Below are 19412 nucleotides of genomic sequence, written 5' to 3'. Positions count from 1 at the left end.
CTCAGCTTGAACGTCCAGCAGAGAGCACAGGGTCCCCTGAGCTGCCCTCCTAGCAGGGCTGGCAATCTCCCCAACGCACAGTTTGCTGCCCCAGTGCTCCATCAGTCAGCGGTGTCACTGAGCCAAAGCTGCAGGGTAGCTCTAAGGCTGAGCTTGGGTGGTTGGGGGCGGGGGGGTCTGGTGGATTTGGGATAGGGTTCCAGCACGGAGCAACGGAAGGGGATGGAGCAGCAAGAGGCCAGGAGCAGTGGTGGCAGGAGGGCTTAGGAGTGCAGTTTGGAAGGCAGCAGGGCGGGATCCCTGCCCTTCCTGACCTGGCTGTCCCCAGACTCCATGTGCTGTTCAAAAAGCACTTTCTGCAGTTTGATCTCCTTCAGGACTTGCAGCCGCTCCAGCCCTGCGCCGCTCTGCAGCGGATCATAGTTCTCGGCTGGGTCTGACTCCAGGCCAAAGAGCAGCGGGGGCAAGTGAGGGGTCAGCGGGGTCAGCCCATGGCAGCGCTGGTCTGGGGTTGGAGCACTGTGAAAGGACCCTGCAGCAGAAACCCCCAGGTGGAGCTCAGTTTCTTCTCTTGGAGCTTTGGACAGGCAAACCATAGGGGACTTCACAAAGCTGCCCGTGCAGAGGAGAGGAGGCAGCCCTAACCTGGTGTGAAGCACCGGGCCTTGTACTTCCCAGAGCAGCCGGAACCAGTAGACTTGTGCAGACGGGGGATTTCTCCTTTCAGGTCCACTGGAGCTGAATCAGGTGGGCTCTCGCGCCCAGGAGGCTTGTCCTATCCCAGCCTGATGGATGTGGCTGCTGCTGTTGCCGTGTGTGTGTTCAAGAGACTTACGCTGCATTCCAAAGAGCCAGGTACACAAACACGCACACAGGCTTACACAGTTAATGTGAACGGCAAAGCAGATTCGCATAGAGACAGCAATGCCTTTACCAGCACCCATGTGTACGTAACCACCACTTACGTAAACATGACCACAGCCCCGGCCTTTTCTGCCTTTGCAGATGATCAGGATTGGATGTTTGCTAGTGAAACATAAAGCCACCTTCACTCCCTGGATTCATAAGCACAGCATGTTCCTAGTTTCCTCAAATAACAGTATGGAAATGAAGTCCAGGTAATGTCTGTGGCTGGATGTCAAGCTCCTAAACCTGCCCGATTGTGTTGTTATTGGCCTTGGCCTCTGAACGGGGGTTGAGGCGGTGAGAAAATGCCCGTGATGTTGGCACAGCCCTTAGTGCTGGGTGCAGTCCCATCTGTACCAGGATCCAGTCGTAGAAGTGCTGAGTGGAGGTGTAGACCCCGGGCTGTTTTGCTCTCGCACAGCCTTTCCCCCAGCTGGTCACTCCAACAAGCCAGAAGTAGTCGGTGTTGTTCTCTTTGCACACAAGAGGACCACCGCTGTCACCCTGCAGCGGAGGAGAGAGCGTTAAGGTGTTGTTGGGTGGCCACTGTCGGCACCATGGCTGGCTCCTTCTCTCTCACAGCACCTGCCAGAGCTGTGTTCACTGCACAGAACGGCTCTGCTCAGGTGCTGGAGCCTCCAGCACCTTGTCTGGGAGGGGGCTGTGGGCCTGTAAGGCAGGGCTCTCTCATCTCTGCACAGTGATCCTGGATGGGTGGAAGAGGGAGGTGCCAGGGTTGGGATCTGGAGCTCTGGGCTGCCAAGAGCACTAGATGGGCTTTTTGGGGAAGGGGAGGTGAGCCCCAACAGCGGTGGGGACCCAGCGGTGGCAGGGTGACTTGCCAGGCAAAGCCCGTGCTGGGGTGCGTTTGGGCGGTTGTGTCAGGGCTGCCTGTGCTGCCGGGGGTTGACTTGTAGCACGCCCCTACCTGGCAGGTGTCGATGCCACCCTGCGGATAGCCAGTACACAAGTTGTAGCTGTGGATGGCCCCTCTGTACCACCGGCTGCTGTTACAGAGGTTGACATCAATGAGGCGGACCTTGGCCTCCTGCAGGACATCCGTTGCTCCTCCAGCTGTGAGCACAGAAAGGAATTAACACCCAGCAGCTCATTGCCAGTTCTCCTCGCCTGTCTGGGTGAACCCCTTCAGTGGGGCTTGGCTTTGCGTCGTGAGAGGCGTTGTACCGGTGTTTCCCTTCTGCCCTGCTTTGGGGAATGGCTCAGGCCCATCTCTCTGTAGGCAGACGTCCCTGCAGCCTGACTCTGGCTTTCGCCTCTGCTCTCAGGAAGCCCAGCCCGTCTCCCCAGTGTGCCAAGCTTGCACTCAGGACACGAGCACTTTTTGGGAACTCTCATCTTGTGGTTGTGGAACCCCAGCCACTGACGTAGCAGGTTGTCAGCTCTGACACTCTCAGCGAGGCGTCGGGCACACAGGCAAGCTGTATGTAGTAGCTGCACTGGACAGGCTGGTCCAATTCCAGCAAGGCAATGTCGTTCCTCTCCAAGATATTACTGTAGTGCTTGTGAACGAGGAGCCGCTTAATACGGCGCACTTGGACCTCAGGGCCCAGCTGAGTCAGCTGGGTGGCCCCAACCACCGCGCGCCACATGGTGATGTGCCTGGAAGGCAGATGGAGGGAGGGGTCAGAGGGAGCAGAGCCGTGTGCTGCAGCAGCCCAGCAGTTCCCTGCCTTCTCCTTCACAGGGGAGAGAGGGCAGCAGCGCTACGGAGAGTGCGACTGCCCTCGCATGCCTTAGGTGCAAGGGATGTCGAGCTGGAGGCTGCTAGGAAGCAGTGGCACGAGCCCAGCCTTCTCCTGAGCAGTCTCTCAGCTGGGCTCTGGAGTGCCCAGGCACTGGGCGTGCTGCAAGGAAACGGGATGGGAGTAGCACATGGTGCTGTGTCCAGGGCAGCTGCTAGTGTTGTGGGGAAATGCTCGTTCCCTGGTCCTCCTTACCTGGCCTTGATGAAGCAGTGGGCTGCTGTGAGGACCCACTGTGGGCTGATGAGGGAGCCTCCGCAGATGTGCCCTGTGCCTAATTCCCAGGGCCCCTGGATGCTGACGATCCAGGGCCAGGCCCCTGGCTGGGCATCTCTGCCCCCCACGACGCGCCACGTGCCGTAGTGAGCAGCCATGGGCCGGAGCCCGCAGGTCCCTCTGCAACCAGAAACTCATTACTGTCCTGCTCGACCGCTCGCTGCTGTTGAGGCTGAAGGTCAGCCGTCTTCCCTCCCCACAAGGCGTTGCATGGACAGCAGGGCCAGGGAACCCCGTGGGGTGTGCGTCCGTCTGTCCCTGTTTCTGCTTGAGCCCCGTAGATGAGTTGTGCCGGCAGCCTGGGTGCTGGCAGGGAACTGAGGCTCCCACATGGGGTTCGGGAAGCTGTGGCGTGGCCATGGGGGACAAGCAGGCACCCTCCAGTGAAGCCCATAATGGTTGCCCCAGCTCCCTCCCAGAGCCTCGGGCCACTTACCCACAGCTGTCCCATGTGCCATGCACAGGCCAGCACACGGCCAGCAGGACGAGGAGGGGGAGCAAATTCATCACTGCCACCAGTGCAGCAGCCAACGTAGTGCCCGCAGTAGTCACATTGCCCGCGGTGGCCTTGTCCCCGGGGCTGATGTCACAGAGTCGCTGGTTCCGGGTGCTGGGCACGGTGGCCTGTCAGGGGAGGGGGGCAAAACAGACACCAGAGAAGATAGCTCCTACAGGCAGCATGCACGTGTTTGTTTGGGTGTTGACCCAATCTGGTTACAGCGGCAGCGGGCAAGCAGTGATGTGCAAGGCAAATAAGCCAAGCGTACCCATGCAGTGTCAACCTTCCTGCACAAAGCGCAGTGAAACACGGATGCAGCACGGCCCACACTGGCTCTGTCGGCCACAGCAGCACCCGCTGGCAGGCTTCACGTCCTTGCTGTCTATGAGTTATAGCGCTGTTCTGGGCCAACGCTGACAAGGGCACTTGTGGCGCCTGGTATGCGTGGCCACGGACATGCAACTTTAAGCTCTCGACAGAGAAGGGTGCTCCTGCTCTCAGCCCCACGTGCCATTCTCCATGGCTTTGGTAAATCCTCTGTCAGCCTTGGCAGATTGGCATAGAGTACATCTTCTTCTTTCAGCCTCTCAGGATTGGGATGTGATTCTCTTCTGAGCTGGCTGAGAAAGAATGTCATTCATCTGTTAGGTCCAGATGAGTTCTTGAGTATTAGTCCCTCGGGGCCGTATTTTACCAAACAAGTAGCTGGGTCCTCTCATGACCTTGCATGCTGTCTTCTAGGCTCTTGTTCCTGTTTTACTAGCAATGAAAAATACAAATTTGATCCCTTTAAAGTTTATTCAAGTGATGTCCTTCCAATTCTGTCCTTACCACGCTGCCCATTTCATCCATCAAGAACCCAAAAGGTGATTGGAGCAGTACCTAGTCAAAAATTGCAGGACGTCTTGCTGGAAAAAGAGCATAACCTATTGTGTGGCTTCCCCTGATACAGTCAGTAACTGCCTTTGTCTTGCTAATTCAGCCTGCAGGTTTCCGTGGGACTCCTCTGTGCTCCAGTGTCTAAATATACCTGCTGGCACAAGTGTTCACCTTCCTCTGCAGACACCGGGATGATGCCCTCCTCTTAGGAATGCCAGGTAGGCATCCGTTATTGCTGTCATGTGGGTTGTGATCTGTCTCCTGCATCCTGTGAGAGCACATAACGCGTCAGCTTTCTGCTCAGCATCAGCGAGAGAACACATACCCTTAGGAGCACAGCCTCCTGCTGTTCTCTATCAAGTACAGTGTCGGGCACGGGCTTCCTTGCTGACGTTCATGGTAGAAACCATTGCAGCTGTGAATTGGTGTCTGCACCTGCATGAGGGGTCTGGGCTCCCACTGTAGTCTACGGAAGTTTGTTTGTCGTGGTTTAGGGCGTGACTGATCTTATCTAATAAAAGCCTTTCCTCTAGGACGTGTCAAGCCAGCCTTGAACCCCCTGATTGCAGGGACTGTACGGGAAGTCCAAGGCAAAGGGACTTGGTGTTGACAGCCATATTGTAGACAGAACCTCTGTGTAGGTGTATCCTGCTCTTAGTGTTCTGTGTGTGAGTGGACGCTGCTCCAAGAGCGTCCTCTGCCTTGCCTTCATTTGCTGTATTGCACCCGGAGTAGGAAATGATCAGCCCACAGCTCTTAAGACAGGCCCAGTCTGCAGAACAGTAGATCCGGCTTCCTGCAGAGAGGTGGGGAGCGGCTGCCTGGGCAGTGCTCACGGGCGAGCATTTGGGGTCTGAACTACATCAGCTGTTGTTTCTATGAGAAAAGGCAGATCATCTGGAGCCCTCCTCCTCCTGTGCTGGCATGCAGGCTGTCTGTCTATCAAAACTCTGAGCTGTTACTGCTGTGTCAGCACGTCCTGTAAATACGCAGCAGCTTTGTTCCAAAAGTGAAATAAAGCCTCTGGCCTACTGAGGTTGGGGTAGCGGGACCGTGCTGCCTGTTAAGTAAAAATACATCCCAGTTGAGTCATTGGTACGCTGTGAGCGTGCCCTTGACTCACAGGAATATAGGTAACATGGCAGAAGGGCAGTGGGGAGTTCTGGCACGTTCCAGCTGTCCCAGCATGCTGGCAATGCCGTTGAACACATCCTTTCTAAACTTGACACAAACAGCTAGCACTGGCCCCAGCATCTGCATCAATGGCCAGGTCCAGCGGAGCAATCTGGGGACTGCTTCTGGCTCCTAGTGCCTAAAGGATGAGAAAAGGCGACGCAAGCAGCTCTCTAGTTAATGTCTTTGTCCCAGGATCCCCTGCAGGGCCATGTGCTGGAGGTCTGGCAGAGCCGATTTTCCAAATGCCCTGTATATCTCGTTCAGGGGGCTTGCTGCTTCCCAGCAGAGGTGACTAATACTACCAGTCCATGAAGGAGAATAAGGCCTGCCTGCCAGGGACTTGGAGTTGGAGAGGGGTTTGGGTTATTGGCTAGAGGTGGGGGTTTGTCTGGGGCTTTGTCTTTAAATGCAGCCCTGACGTTATGGGTCACAGCTTTTGGGTGCTTTCAGTAGCTGCTCGTGCTGGATATCATCGCAGGCAGGCAGGTGATTTCACTTTGACTTTTCCAGAAGTATATGCTTTTTTTTTTTTTCTTTTTGTTTTTTATTTTCCGCCCAGGGTGGGACATGGGGTTCAGTGCATCATTACTTAAGGATTTTCCAGGTTCGGTTTCTGAAATGCAGAGCCACTGTAGAGACAGACAGGCGTAGTGCAGCAACATCTCTTCCTACAAAGCAAAGAGAAGGCATTCACAAAAGCATAGGACTTCCTTTCTAATTCAGGATGCTCATAATACTCGAGGAAGACCTTTCTGTTACACAGAAACTCCTTGCAAGAATACCAGGAGAAGGACAAGTGCCAGCTTCTTCTCTTGACAGAGGAATTGTTACACATCCGTCATTATTATCAAAGGTAGCCTGTGGTTTAAAAAAAAAGTTTGAGGTGCATCACTCCCTTTCTTGTCACTCCTCTGTCCCCTGTCAGAAGCAAGGGCAACACAGGTGTTTGGACAAGGTTTTGGAACAAGTGTTTTCTCATGGTTATTCCTCAGAGCATGGTTAATCACGAGGCATTCCCATCTCAGTCTCCTTTAGAGCTGGCTTAGTCTCGGACATTGATTCCAAGTTTCTTTTCTCCTTAGTGTGGAATCAAACACTCCTGGGTACAAAAGAGGGGGTGCTGCTCCTGGCAAGAGCTGTTGATACCAAAGTCTCTCTCCTGATGACAGATGCAGTGAAGGCTCTGTGTACCCTCTGTGTCCTGCCTCAACCTGAAGGCATGTACGTGGTGATAGAAATCCTGCCCTTTGCTGCTCTTGAGCTTTTGACTGGTTCTGGCCTCTCTGTGGAGTCTCTCTTCTGCCTCTGGCTCTTCTCTTCATTTTGTAATTGGTCTGCACATGCGCACCCCTGTCCTGGCTTGTGAGGTGGCTGCTGATCCTCTCTCATTGCAGCTGTGAGCAGGTGCTGGAGACTTTTACTTCTCCTTAGAAGTCCCAAACCACTGACTTCCAGTCCATGCTCACAAGTTTTCTCTTTGATGTGTGTCTGTGTTTTTTTTTCAGGTGGCCTGTATGCAGTTGATCAACGCCATGATCCATCTTGGTTGTGACCTTGACTTGGGAGTTCAGATCCATAGTAAGCTGTCTGTAGACTCCATGTAACTCATCTTGAATTCAGAAAGCAGTGCCAGTCTTTTCGTGGAAAAAAAAAAAAAAAAAAAAGGAAAAAAGACAAAAAAGAAAGGTCGTGCTTTCAAAGGAATAAAATTTATTTAATTTTAGTGACCAGGTAGGTCAACAGAGCATGTACATGCCTTTCCTGGTGTCCAGCTATTAATGTGAGGGGGTATGATTATGAGAACCTGCTATGATACTCTGGTTTTTTTGCATTTTTACCATCTTTCATGAAAAGAACTACCGAAGGTGGTAGCATAAACTGTATGCATTTGACAGTGTTGTCTCAGTGGGGAACTTCAAACCGGTGACTTGCCCGTTATTGCTCCTGTAATCTGTGGCAGAGCTAGGACTTGGAGTGAGATTACCATGCTTAGTCTTACCATTCCAGAGTATTAGAAACATTTCCTTGAAGCACTTTGCCAACACACCAAGACCTGCCCTTCTGAAATAGCTGTTTTCCTAGGAGCTGCACCCGAGCTAAGGCAGATGAGAGAGTCTTGCCTGCTGTCAGCCACTGAGGCTGATGACAGGTCACCCAGCAGTTTTGGCAAGGACAGAACAAGGTAGATAAGTATGCTCCTCCGTGCTGATTGTAAATTCTGGAATTTGTCTTGCATAAAGTGGTCTTCAGGTTTTGCAGGTTGTAGGTTTGGTAGGACCGACTGTGTCTTAAACACAATGGTAATAGCAAAACCTGCAGGCATCCATGTAGGGCATTTTGGATTTCATAGAATCTGCAAGAGTATTGGAACAGTTCCATGTTATGTTGAGGTGCGGTAGTTATAGTGTTATCGGAGGAAAGTCTTGGCAAAGAAGATGAAGACGGCAAAGATACTCAAAAGCATTATAACCTTTGAGTGTGGAAACATGGCATTTACACTTTATATGAACAGTCTACTGTTCTTTTCAGAAATTTACAGAGGACGCTTTGCTTTTCCATATCAGAACTTAGTGATTTTAAGTTAAAGCTCTCCACTGGGATATGTAAAAATGAGCCATGTATCCTAGAAAGAAGAGTAATTACAGAGACTTGATAGTCTTACTCTTGTGTTTTTCAGTTCTCCTTAAAAAGCAGGTGTGGGCTTCTTCACTTGTGTTGTGTAGGGATTACAAAAAAAGCACCCTTGAAACTTCCGCTGAGATTAAAAGTAGGTGAGATGGATCACGTTTTCCTCCCCTTCCATGATCCTGCTTTCTCTTGAACTTGTTTATATCAGCATCATAAATTCTTTGCTTTCACTAGAGCCAAGAGAACATAAGATTTTCATTGTTTTTTCAGGCCGACCATCTCCTGTCAGACAGAGATATCCATGCAGAAGTGCTCGGTCAGAGAGGCCTCGCTGCAAGAGGACTAAGAGGTGGGTGCGTGGTTGGTGATGGTTCTCATCCATGCTTTGGAGGGTTTTCAGGTCGGTGGTAATTAGAGAATAATAGTATGATAATTACTGTGGTAGCCTGAGGGTAGGAGATAAACACAGATTTGGGAGGAGGAGAGGATCCTTTTTATTAGCCATTGGCTTTTACAACACAGTGTTTGTGGGTCACTGACAAGATGATCGTGGAGGCAAGGGCTGAGATTCTGTACTGGAAATTCTTTTGCTCTGGAGCTGAAGCCCCAGTCACCCTCTAACAGTCTTAGTCAGACGACTGAATCTGGAAGCATACAGCTTCTTTTCTCCAAACTGAAGATAATTCAGTTAGAGGGAGAGCCTGTTTGGCAGGTTTAGTAGTTTGGGGGCAGAGGCCAGTTGGGGGCTGGGGCCCTCAGGGGAGGGGGCTGTTTCTGCCCTGTGCCCTTGACCTGGAGCTCCCAGCTGGGAATGGGCTTTCCAAAATCCTGCTGGAAAGTGCTCCGTAAGAAAAAGCTGCAATGTGAAGATGGCTTCCAAGATGCGCACAAGAGAACTTGACAGAGCTTGACATCTCCTATGCAAGTGGGTTTGCTGCTAGAAGAAACCAGACCAAACCGGCTGAAAACAAGCAAAGCTGCAACAAAATTGTGTAAACTCAGCTCATAAATATGCCTTAAGCGCACTTGCACAGAGGGTTCGCCTGTACAAATACTCAAAAGTGAATGGTAACAGACGATATCGTGGCCAAAGCCAATAGGTTGTGTAAATTGTAAAAAGGAGTACATGAATAGTCTTAAGACTGCATATAAGGACTGAAGAGTTGTAACACAGCGTCCTTCTCATGCTCCAAGCTGAGAGCACCTTTATTGCTACCGGTAAAAAGGGATTTAGGCTAGCGTGTACTTCTGCTGCCTGCCTTTTTTCTCGCTACCTGCGCACAAACTGGAAGAAAAGGAAAATGCAAGCAAATCCCTTTTGGTAACAAGAGAGCCAGATGTGGGAGCTGTGGTTGAGCTGGGGGACAGGGAGCACCCCTGGACCAGCCTTGGGGCTTGCTGCCAACCTGCCTTGCTGCCAGCCTGGGAGAGCTCCTTCAAATGAGCTCTTCCCAGCAGGACACTGCCCAGGAGTAACTGTGAGGGTTGCTGTTCTCCCTCCGGAAGCACGGCCCGCACCAAGCACAGCCAGAGCTGCGCCTGTGCCAGGAGAAGCCTTCAAGCAGAGCCGGGGCTGATGGTGACAGCTGCCAGCAGCTGTCCAGGTCAGAGAGATGCAGGTAAGATGGCAGAGAGGGGACACCGACTGATGGCCACTTCTCTTGCAGGAACAGGGTTTAACAGCGGGAGGGAGCCAGGGCACAAGGGCCCATGAGGTGAAAAAATGCATCAAAGAGCCAGAGCACAAAGCAGAGGGAGAAGAGAAATAGGTGCAGGTCCCGTGGCTTTCAAGGTAACATCTGCCACAGAAGCAGAGTAACAGTAAAAGGCATTGGGAGGTCCTGGAGTGACGGAGCAAAGTGCCTGGCAGAGAGAAGAGGCCAGAGAGACAGGAGACAAGCTAGAGATGGAGGTGAAAAAGATGGCATGTGGAAACTGAGGATGCTCCTGCTGCGCAGGTCCTTGTGAAGACCCTGGTGGCTGAGCAGCTGGTGGGGAAGGAGCAGGAAGCTGGCTTCTGCTGCAGGTACTTGTGGTGTCACCTGCTGCTAAGGAGCTGATAGGGCAGGAGTTTTTCAATTGCTTGTGCGGATGCTACTGAGCACTTGCGGCTGAGTAGCAGATAGATAGGAAAAGACGCATGGCCTGCTTAGGTGTCTGTGATGTCATTCGTGGCAGGAACTGGCCTGTTGCTTTTTCAGGTGCTTGTGACGTTACTGGTGGCTGAGTAGCTGATAGGGCAGGAGTCTGTCTGTGATTTGTGAAGATGGTTTTTGATGTGCTATGGGCCTAGAGAAGATGCTAGGGCAGGCATGGAGAACTGTTTTATGCAGGTGCAATATGCGTGGCTAAATAAAGAGAATCAATCCCCTTGGTAATTCTCTGCTGAAGTCTCCTTGCCTCTCTCCTAGGCTGGCAAAGAACTGACTTTTACACAGGTCACCAGAGCAGGACTGCTGCCAAGAAAGATCCCTGTGCTTGGCTGCTCACCTCGACCCTGTTCCTGCTCACATCCCCATTCCCAACGCCTCTCTCGCTGGATTCGATGCCTAGAGGGCACAGTATTCCCAAGTGCTGGCTTCTGGAGATAAAAGAGGATGCCGATGGAGAAGCACCTTCGCTCCTTTTGCAGTGAGTCTCACGGTAGGCTTGGGAGCCGAGTGTTTTATACTTTCTGTGAGGAGAAGTGCCTACATGTTTCTGCCTCGGTTTTGCCTCAGAAACTGATTTCCTATCTAGGACGCCTTGTGACAGGCTCAGAAATGGGCCAGAAGGCGTATGAACTGCAGCTGTTGTGGGACACCGCAGAAGCATCTTCATGGTGAAGTGTGGTCTTTTTTACTCAAAGTCCACTGGCCAAGTTTGCCAGGAAACCAGCTTCTCAACAAGATGACCCTGTTGATGGGGACCGTCAGTGGCAATGCTTGTAATGCCTTGGTTTCCTTGTCTCTCTTGCACGGGATGCTGCACTTGGGAGAAGACAAGGTGAATCACACGCAGGCGACCTGAGCCTCTAATGGAGCAGCACTGGAGATGCTCTGTTCCCAGGCATTTTTTTTCCCTGAGATCTCTACCTGCTAATTTCATATGCTCAGCAGCTGTAAAAACCTTCCACCCTTCTGGATCACAAGGGTGCTTCAATAACGGAAGTCTTGAGTTAAAAAATTTCCAAAAACCCCCGAACCCTTCTGTTCTTTCTTGCATGGTCAAACTCTCTACAGAAATGAGAAGCACCACTTCGGACTGGTTTTGGTTATGATGGCAATTTTATTGTTTCACTTGTAAATGTCAAGTTTGATGGTTAGCATTCTTTTGATAATGTTTGTCTATGGCCTTTGATGGTAAATTGCAGGTTGTGGTGGCAAGCTCAGTCACAAGTCCTGAACGCTTCTTTCCATAAGCCACGCGCCTGAAACACCTGGCAAAGCGTGAGGCAACATTTGCTGGTGATGCTGCAAATGTTGCTTACTTTTGAGTCCTCCTCTCCAGAGTTCTCTTTGGATTTCCTTTTCTTCTTCACTTTCTTGCATTTCTCTATCAATTCTGGAACACCAGGATGCTCGCTTCTGTCTTTTGCTGCTTTCTTTCGGGGTCACTTTCACCCCCCCCTTCACAGGACTGTTTCCTCTTTCTGCATGGTTGTTCTTCATTTGCCTGGCAAGGGCCTGCAGACTCTGGGTGAACTGGCACAGGCGGGAGCGGACGTTGTTGAAGTGAGGATTTGCCCAGCTGCCGCTCACCCAGCGAACCAGGATGCGAGTCTGTTCTGTGGCCGCTCGAGCCGTGCACACCTTCCCCTCCTGAGCTTCTACCGTTATCAGGGCTGCTCCTCTCCCGTTGGGAAGAGCTGCACAGGTTCCCACTGCCATGCGGCAGCTGACAGTGAGGGCGCTTCTGCGTTTCCGCGAGGGCAATGCGCCTCCGCTTCGGAGGCGGGCAGTCTGGCTGGCTTCTGTTCAGCTTCTCCTCCTCCTCCTCGGTGTCAGAGCGTGCTCTCTTCCTGCCGCGGCGCTGATGGGGAGGTCCTGCAGAGTCCCGTGTTTGTCTCTTCCCTTGGATCCTGGGCATAATTTCTCTGCCTTCTTGATTTCTCAGTGCCAGGGTGCCTCCAGAAAATGCCCTCTTCAGCACTTGATCCAGCTTTGTCATGGAAATGCCCTTTGTCTCTTGGCATTCAGCGCCTGCTCCAGGGGTCAAATCGTGGTGCCTGGAGAAGCAACAGTGATCTTAGTCTAGGGTTGTTCTTGCAGCCTCCTCATGGCTTCAGTCTCATCCTGTCACTTTCTGGCAGCACTTGATACGACAGGCAGAAGACTGAAGCAGGGCTAGGAGCTGGAAATGAGATCGTGGTCTTCCAGCCATGTCTGTCCCTCTCAGAGCAGTAACTCATCCTAAACCCTCCTGGACCTCCGTTTGGCCTCTTTTTGCAGCTAGCCAGTCTCAGGGAGCAGACAGCTAGCAAGTTACACAAGCGCTACAGTTTAGTGCCTGACAAGGAGGGAGAAGGCAGGAGGTGGCGAACTGCAGAAGAGACAGAACTCAACGGGACAAACAGGCATTCTCTCCTAGGCCAGAAAGCAAAACCCACCGGAGGAGAACACCACCACCCAGATCAGTGACAGGAGAAGGAGTGTATTCTGAGCACTGTCGCACACTTGTTATTACCTGGCATAGAAGAGTAAATATGCACGCTGGCAGAGAACCGTCTTGATGTCACAACGATCCACAGAGGCATCGTTCATCTTGTACCAGTGTCCATCGCTGGCCTGCAAAGAAAGGCAGCACTATCTTTAGATGAACTGCAGGGGTTTTAAAGCAAAACCACAGGCAGAACACCACTGAAGGACACGGACACCATACACCAGTGCAAATCACAGAGTTGTCTGCTACCTTCACGAAGCAGTAATAGTGTCCTGCCTGGCAGCCGGAGCCTTCATGTACCAGGACAGCATACAAGGAATAGAGGAGTGGTTCTCCAGGGGCTTGAGACATGTACGCGGCAAGGTCCAGAGTTTCCGGATACTGCACAACCTAAAGAGAGACCAAGAAGACCCCTAAATTATCCTGAGAGTCTTGAGGAAGCAGCCTGAGAAAACCTTGCCAGCAAACCCAGGCTAGAGGCATAGAAACAGATCTTCTCAGTTCATCAAAACCAGGTGTTGCCATGTCATCATTGCAGTGGCAGAAAACTGTTGTTGGCCAAAGCAGCTCTTGACGAGCACAGGAAAGGGCTTCTCTTCACATTGGCACTTTCCTCTTCCCACAAGGGAAAGAGCAAGGCATTTGCCTTGATTTTTCTTAGAGGGCCGCACTCGATAGCCGTCGTGTGCAGACATGAACAACTTCCAAAAAAGAGTTCTCCTTCGGGAAAGTCTCCTTCCAAGCAGACAAAGTTGCAGTGCCCTTGTGTACATACCTTGCTAATCTTTCTGCCAGAGAAAGCATCAAATCTCTTCAAGCAGACTGTCAGGACGTTGGAGGAGCGATGTATTGTGAGCCTCTTGGATGCAGTGGCCAGCTGTTCACACCTTGAAACAAGCACAGACCCAACTGTTGCAACCCATCTTCTCCCCACTCTGCCCCCCACCCCTGCAGGGTTGAGTTAAGGCTTGTTTTGCCCAGCGATCGTGCGCACAGGTTTGCATTTCAGACCCCTGAAGCCCACACGCTCTCACCAAAGGCAGCTTTGGTCTGGGGTGGCTCACTTTGGAGAGCAGCACTCTGCAGACTTTACAAGACCAGACCTAGGCATGACACTGTTCAGAGAGCCGGCAGGGGCTGCTGCTGCTCCAAGGACTGAGGTCTCCTGGCCAGAGACGCAAGCATCCAAAAAGCCTTGGCAATTAAATGGGTGTTTGGCTTCTTGAGGAAGCTGCTGTTGCCAAATCCCTGCCCAGAGCTCCTCCTTGCTTTGGCTCCCCACTGCACATGGGGCCTGTCTTTTCCCTTCTGGCCCGAGGGGTAGTTCAGTGGGCAACTTCCTAGCTAGGAAGGTTGACCACCTCCAGGGCAGATGATGCCAGCAATAAAATTCTCATGAAAGCTTTCCAAATATTCAGGCAGAAGAGAAAAAATTACCCGTCTTAGAAATGAATGCATTATTTTCCAAGTTCTGGATGATTCAGGTGGATTAGTCGTACGGGGAAGAAAAAAAAAGGAAAAAACCCCAAGCTGTCTCATGAGTGGGTTTCTCAATTAAGTCAGAACATAACTGGTGCTCCCAGACATGCAATACCCTAAGCCAGTATCTGCTAGGAAGGTGTCATTAGCGATAATCTTACTTGCTACATTTATAGCCATTTTCGCCATCCAGCTGCTCAGGTTTGACAAAGTCTTCCAGAGCTGCAGTGAGAGTTGAGGCTGCCTGGATGAGAAAGAAAGGAGAGCACTAAGCTCCTGGAAACTCAGAATCCCAAGAAATAGCTGCCCGTGTGGGACCAGCGTTATCCCAATAAGCAGCTACCCCTGGGCGGTACCAGAGTTGCCTGTGGTACGCGTGGTCAAAAGCAGCAAAAGCAATCAACCCCATCCGTCCAGCAATCAGACACGTCTTGAGGGAGTCCAAAGCAGGGAGGCATGACAGTGCCATCATGGCTGCAGATACCATCCTTACTCTTTGCCCAGCTGACGCCCATCTGACACCCAGCATCCAGCACAGGCAGACCATTTAGAGAGTTTCCAGAGAAGGAGCCCAGAAGCCCAGTTCCCTTCCCATCCACCACCAAGCTCTGGCGTGGCAACAGCCCACAGTTTTAAGTCAAGGGAGGTAACTGGAGATAACCTCGGCCCCCTGCAGGGGCCTTGAAACCTTTTGCACCACAATTTCCAAACATCTTACCTGGATATCCAAAGCAATATCAAGGAATGCCTCGTAGGTGTCGGAAACGGCTTTGCAGCTCAAGCACGTTACTGGAAGGCAAAGAGAAATGCTTCTCAGGTTGGGAAGGAGGCTAACTGTGCCCATTTCAACGCCCAACACGTACTGCTTTGGAGACACTGGACACAACTGCTGCGTACTAGAAGCTGTTTACCATGACCAGAGAAAGAGCCACAGACACATCTAAGGCCAGTAATATTTGTAAAAAGTACCTCTCGATCTCAGAAAGCCCCCAAATATTTGATGGATGATGGTAGTTGCTTGAGAAGAGATGTCGAAGCTGGGAAGAAATGGTAAGGCAGAGAGTTATCTCCTCCAAGAGTTTTGCTTTGTCTGAAAACCCTGGGCATCGGGTTTCCTTGATGGGAGTACACCAAGGAGTCCAAAGGGCTCAGGAGCATGGAAGAGGTAATTTGCTTGTGCTTACTCGCTGCTTCCACTCAGACAAGCTCTCTGCATGGCATCAACAGTGTAGCGTAAGAACTCGTGGGCGTCTTCCTGCCTGCCAAGCTGCAAATGTTCTCCTATTCCTAAGAAAGAGGTAGTTAGTAGCTGTCTCCTACAAGAAGGGAAGAAAGCATGTAAAAGCAGCTGAAATGCCTTACGTGTGAGGACACTGAGGACAGCCCTAGGCTGGATGGCCCTGGCTGAAGAATGCAGGACCCCGTTGACGTGCGCTTCCATTATGCACATCATGCAGAAGCCTTGCTGGCGACCTGAAGAGGGAGGGAAGGAGGGAGGGAAGCTTCTCAGGTTAGCAAAACACCCACAGCAATGGGAAACTTAATGGGGATCTTGAAATTAGAAGATAACAGTCTCCAGTCCCCTTCTCCCAAGGTGCCAATGTCCCAAGAAGCCCAGGCCATTTTAGCGCATAGAAAGCTTTCTTCAAGGGGATGCTTAAGTGACAGCAGTTTTCTGTGCCATAAGCAAAGAGAGTTGAACTGGCAGGAACAGGGACCGAGACCTGGGGCCAGAAAGTGGTGCCTTTCTGAAGATGAACACACCTAGATAGGACAAGAGCCTTCTAGGCTTGAGTGTTCAAAGAACGCCACTCAGGGGGCCGACAAAGAAGAGCTGCTTTTCTCCTAAATCAGATTCCAGATGCTGGGAATCCTTGGGAAGTGCCCAACAGATGTACAAGGAGATGTTCCTGAAAGTACTCACATGACCGGCTGTGCTCACGCGAGAGCAGGTAGTTGGCCAGAGGGGGTGTGTACGTCAGGCACTGCAGGACGGAGTTGAGGTAGCAGGTATTGCCCAGGTTGTGGAGTCCTGCTCCAGCTCTCTGTCTTTGCTGCCAGTCCATGCAAATCTTCTCCAGGGGAAAGAGGATGCGTTGTGGCAGAGCCATTCCCTTGGCAAGGACTGCAGGGAAATGACGTTTGAAAAGAGATGAGACGATGCTGTTGTATGAGAACCTATTTTGAGAGTTGACTTCTGTAGAGAAGCACCGAGGTAAACCGGCTCTGACCTCCAAGAGAGAAACATTGGGGGAAGCCTAACACTGCCATTGGCATTTCCTGGTTAAGAAACAGTTTTGGAAAAGAGTCTGCTCCCCTGCTTACTTTGCTGAAAGTCCAACAAACCCACACTCTGATTTCTGTGCCTCGGGCTGCCTTCCTTTCCTTCTAGACTCTTGAACAGGCTTATCAGGTCAAGTCTTCCCTTTTCCTGATTGTAACTTGATGAAAAGAAGCAAGTCCCTAGCCCAGAAGGTAACCCTACTGATGTCAGATCTTTCTAGGAGCAATGTCATCTTTCCAAGTCTTGTACATAGTGGCAGAGGAGTGACCACACGCATTTTTCCTTTGTCTAATCGCAAACACCTGGGTGAGTCTGGCTGCTACCAGGAAACGCCCTGAATTCCCTCTAGGTTGTCAGCACATCAGCATTCAGGGATGGAGCACCAGCCACGTCCATTGCCTTTGGGGATTCATAAAGTCCAAGCCTGCTGGTGAAGGCGTTACTCACCAGAGTCGTTCCCCATTGTGGCCATGGCTTCTCTCAGGAACAGAGGGGAAAGCTTTGGGTGACAAAGGATGTCAGGACACGCTCGAGAAAGAGAAGATCAGCGCCAATCCCGTCACCTGATCACAAAGAAATAATTGTAGCTCAACAAAATGATTCCAAGAACCCCAAATGTAACCCACAGAACAGCGTCCGCCATCAAAAGTCTTTCAGTGGTACTTGTAACTGCTGCAGAGCTGCAGGCTGATGGCCCTGCTGTCCCTGTCGCCGGACTCCAGTTGACAGCATTTGCCAAGGCCCTTTTGAAAGGCTGCATTGCGTGTCACCTTCTCCGAAGAGGACCTGCTGCTTACCTGCTGCTAGCGTTAGCAGCAGAGCCCTCTGGCTCTCCAGCCCACACTTTCCCACCTTGTACGCAGGTGGGACCGGCTTTCAGCCGCTACTTTAACGGCTGCCTTTGCTGTGCTCCTTTTCTGTCTCCCTTCCTACTGCACCATTCAGGGTGGGCTTCTCGTCATTCTAGGCTGAGCTCAATGCCTCAGACTACACTGCCCCCCCGCTACTTAACCTATGCTAGGGTATGGTAAAGAAAGAAGAGTTAGCAACTAGGAACTCTAGCCGTAGCCCTGGCCAGCCTGTAAAGGTGTAAGAGCTCAGCCTACGGCTCAGAAGGTATAGACCAGCCTATACTTTTATCCCCTATTTACCTAGTCTATGATCTGTCCTGAAAGTCAAATCATAATTACCTTTGAAAGAGGATGGAAGTTGAGGAGAAGTGGGCAGTAAACGATAAATGGTCGGAAAAAAGTAGGCAAGCAAGTAGCAAAGGGAGGAGCCAAGTTATCCCGAAGGCCAGCTCAGCCCAACTGGCTTTTGCTGGCCCACTTTTCAGGATCCCAAGGCCTGGCCAGGTGAGCTCACAAGCACCGGATGGGTGCCGCATCACTGCCCCTTTGTGACACAGGGCCAGACGGGGACGTGTCCCCTCGGGGCCACACAGCTGCCACGGCCTGGGCACCTCCCGCAGCTGGCAGCCGCTGGGCTTCCCCACGCGCTGCTGGCGAAGGGCCGTTCGCCCACCGGCAGCACTCCCACCTCTTCCCCAAGCCGCCCCAGGCCAATGGATAAAAACCTGCCCAGGGCTGTAAGCGTGCCTGTTCACAGCTTTGGCTGGAACATTGCGGGTGCTGAGGGTTTCTTTTGCACTCTTCCCAGGTACAGGAACAGCATTTACCAGCAGAAGGGAGGCAGGACAGAAGGGCCCATGATGTCCAAAAGCGCATCAAACAACTGGTGCAGTGATGATGAGAGCAGAAGGAGATGAGAAGGAGATGCAGGTGACCCATCTGGGACAGTGCTTGCGAGGTAACATCTGCCACCCGAACCCAGAGGCAGCCAGAGGCAGTGGGAGGTGGTGGAGTGGGTGAGGAAGGTGCGTGGGAGAGGGGAGAGCAGGGGGAGATGGGAGACAGAGATGGAGATGGAGGGGGAAAAGTTGGGGTGTTGGCAGTGAGGATGCTTCTGCTGTGGAGGTGCTTGTGATGTCACTGGTGCCTGAGGAGCTGATAGGGCAGGAGCAGGCCCCTGGCTTGTGCAGATGCTAGTGAGGTCATAGGCACCAGAGTACGTGATAAGTTGTGAACAGGCCCCTGGCTTGAGCAGCTGCTTGTGATTTGAGGGGAGACCTCATCGCGGCCTACAGCTTCCTCACAAGGGGAAGAGGAGGGGCAGGCGCTGATCTCTTCTCCCTGACGACCAATGACAGAACCCGAGGGAACGGCAGGAAGATATGCAGGGGAGGTTTAGGTTGGGTGTGAGGAAAAGGTTCTTCACGCAGAGGGGGGTGGAGCACTGGAACAGGCTGACCCTGGAGGCAGTCACATCGCCAAGCCTGACAATATTCAAGAAGCATTTGGACAACGCCCTCAGAGATACGGTGTGAGTTTTGGGGTTGTCCTGTGCAGGGACAGGAGTGGGACTCGATGATCCTTGTGGGTCCCTTCCAGCTCAGGACATTCTGTGATTCTGTGATTTCCCAGGTGGATAAGTAGGTGATGGAGCAGAAGGAATCACCTGGCTTGTTCACGTGCTTGCGATCTCTCCTGTGCCTGAAGAGGTGATAGGGCAGGGGCAGGACCTGCGCTGTCCCTGGCAGCTCTGTAGCTGTCGGGGCAGGAGCATGGCGCTGGGCCGTGCAGGTGTTTGGGATGCCACGTGTACGTGAGTAGGGGCTAGGGCTGGAGCAGGCCCCTCCTGTGTGCAAGTGCTTATGGTGTCCGAGGTGCCTGAGTAGGGGATGGGGCAGGAGCGGGCCCCTGGCTGGTGCAGGTGCTTGTGATGTCATATGTGCTTGAGTAGGTGATAGGTTAGGAACTGGCACCTGGCTTGTGCAGCTGCTTGTGATGTCACTGGTGGCTAAGTAGCTGATTAGGTATGA

At 52.1% G+C, this 19412-nt stretch overlaps 2 protein-coding genes across 2 annotated transcripts; both read right to left on the bottom strand.

Moving 5' to 3' along the window:
• Window positions 1-1263: 1263 nt before the first annotated feature.
• Window positions 1264-3043, bottom strand: LOC309604130 (acrosin-like; the record flags this gene model as incomplete). Its single annotated transcript, XM_082339042.1, has 4 exons — window positions 1264-1410; window positions 1835-1980; window positions 2261-2526; window positions 2865-3043. Coding segments are annotated over 4 exons (738 nt in total), but the record flags the coding sequence as incomplete, so codon positions are not given.
• A 12384-nt stretch (window positions 3044-15427) lies between these two features.
• Window positions 15428-16358, bottom strand: LOC309604131 (putative ubiquitin carboxyl-terminal hydrolase 17-like protein 23; the record flags this gene model as incomplete). The annotated part of the gene is made up of 2 exons (XM_082339043.1): window positions 15428-15499; window positions 16191-16358. 2 exons carry the CDS (start codon window positions 16356-16358, stop codon window positions 15428-15430), a joined length of 240 nt encoding a protein of 79 aa, XP_082195169.1.
• Between the last annotated feature and the right edge of the window lie 3054 nt (window positions 16359-19412).

Source organism: Platalea leucorodia (assembly GCF_965183815.1).
Source record: "Platalea leucorodia genome assembly, contig: HAP1_HAP1_SCAFFOLD_374, whole genome shotgun sequence".
NCBI classification, from domain to species: domain Eukaryota; kingdom Metazoa; phylum Chordata; class Aves; order Pelecaniformes; family Threskiornithidae; genus Platalea; species Platalea leucorodia.
Note: the sequence above shows the minus strand (reverse complement) of the source record. Positions and strands in the feature narration are given on the sequence as shown.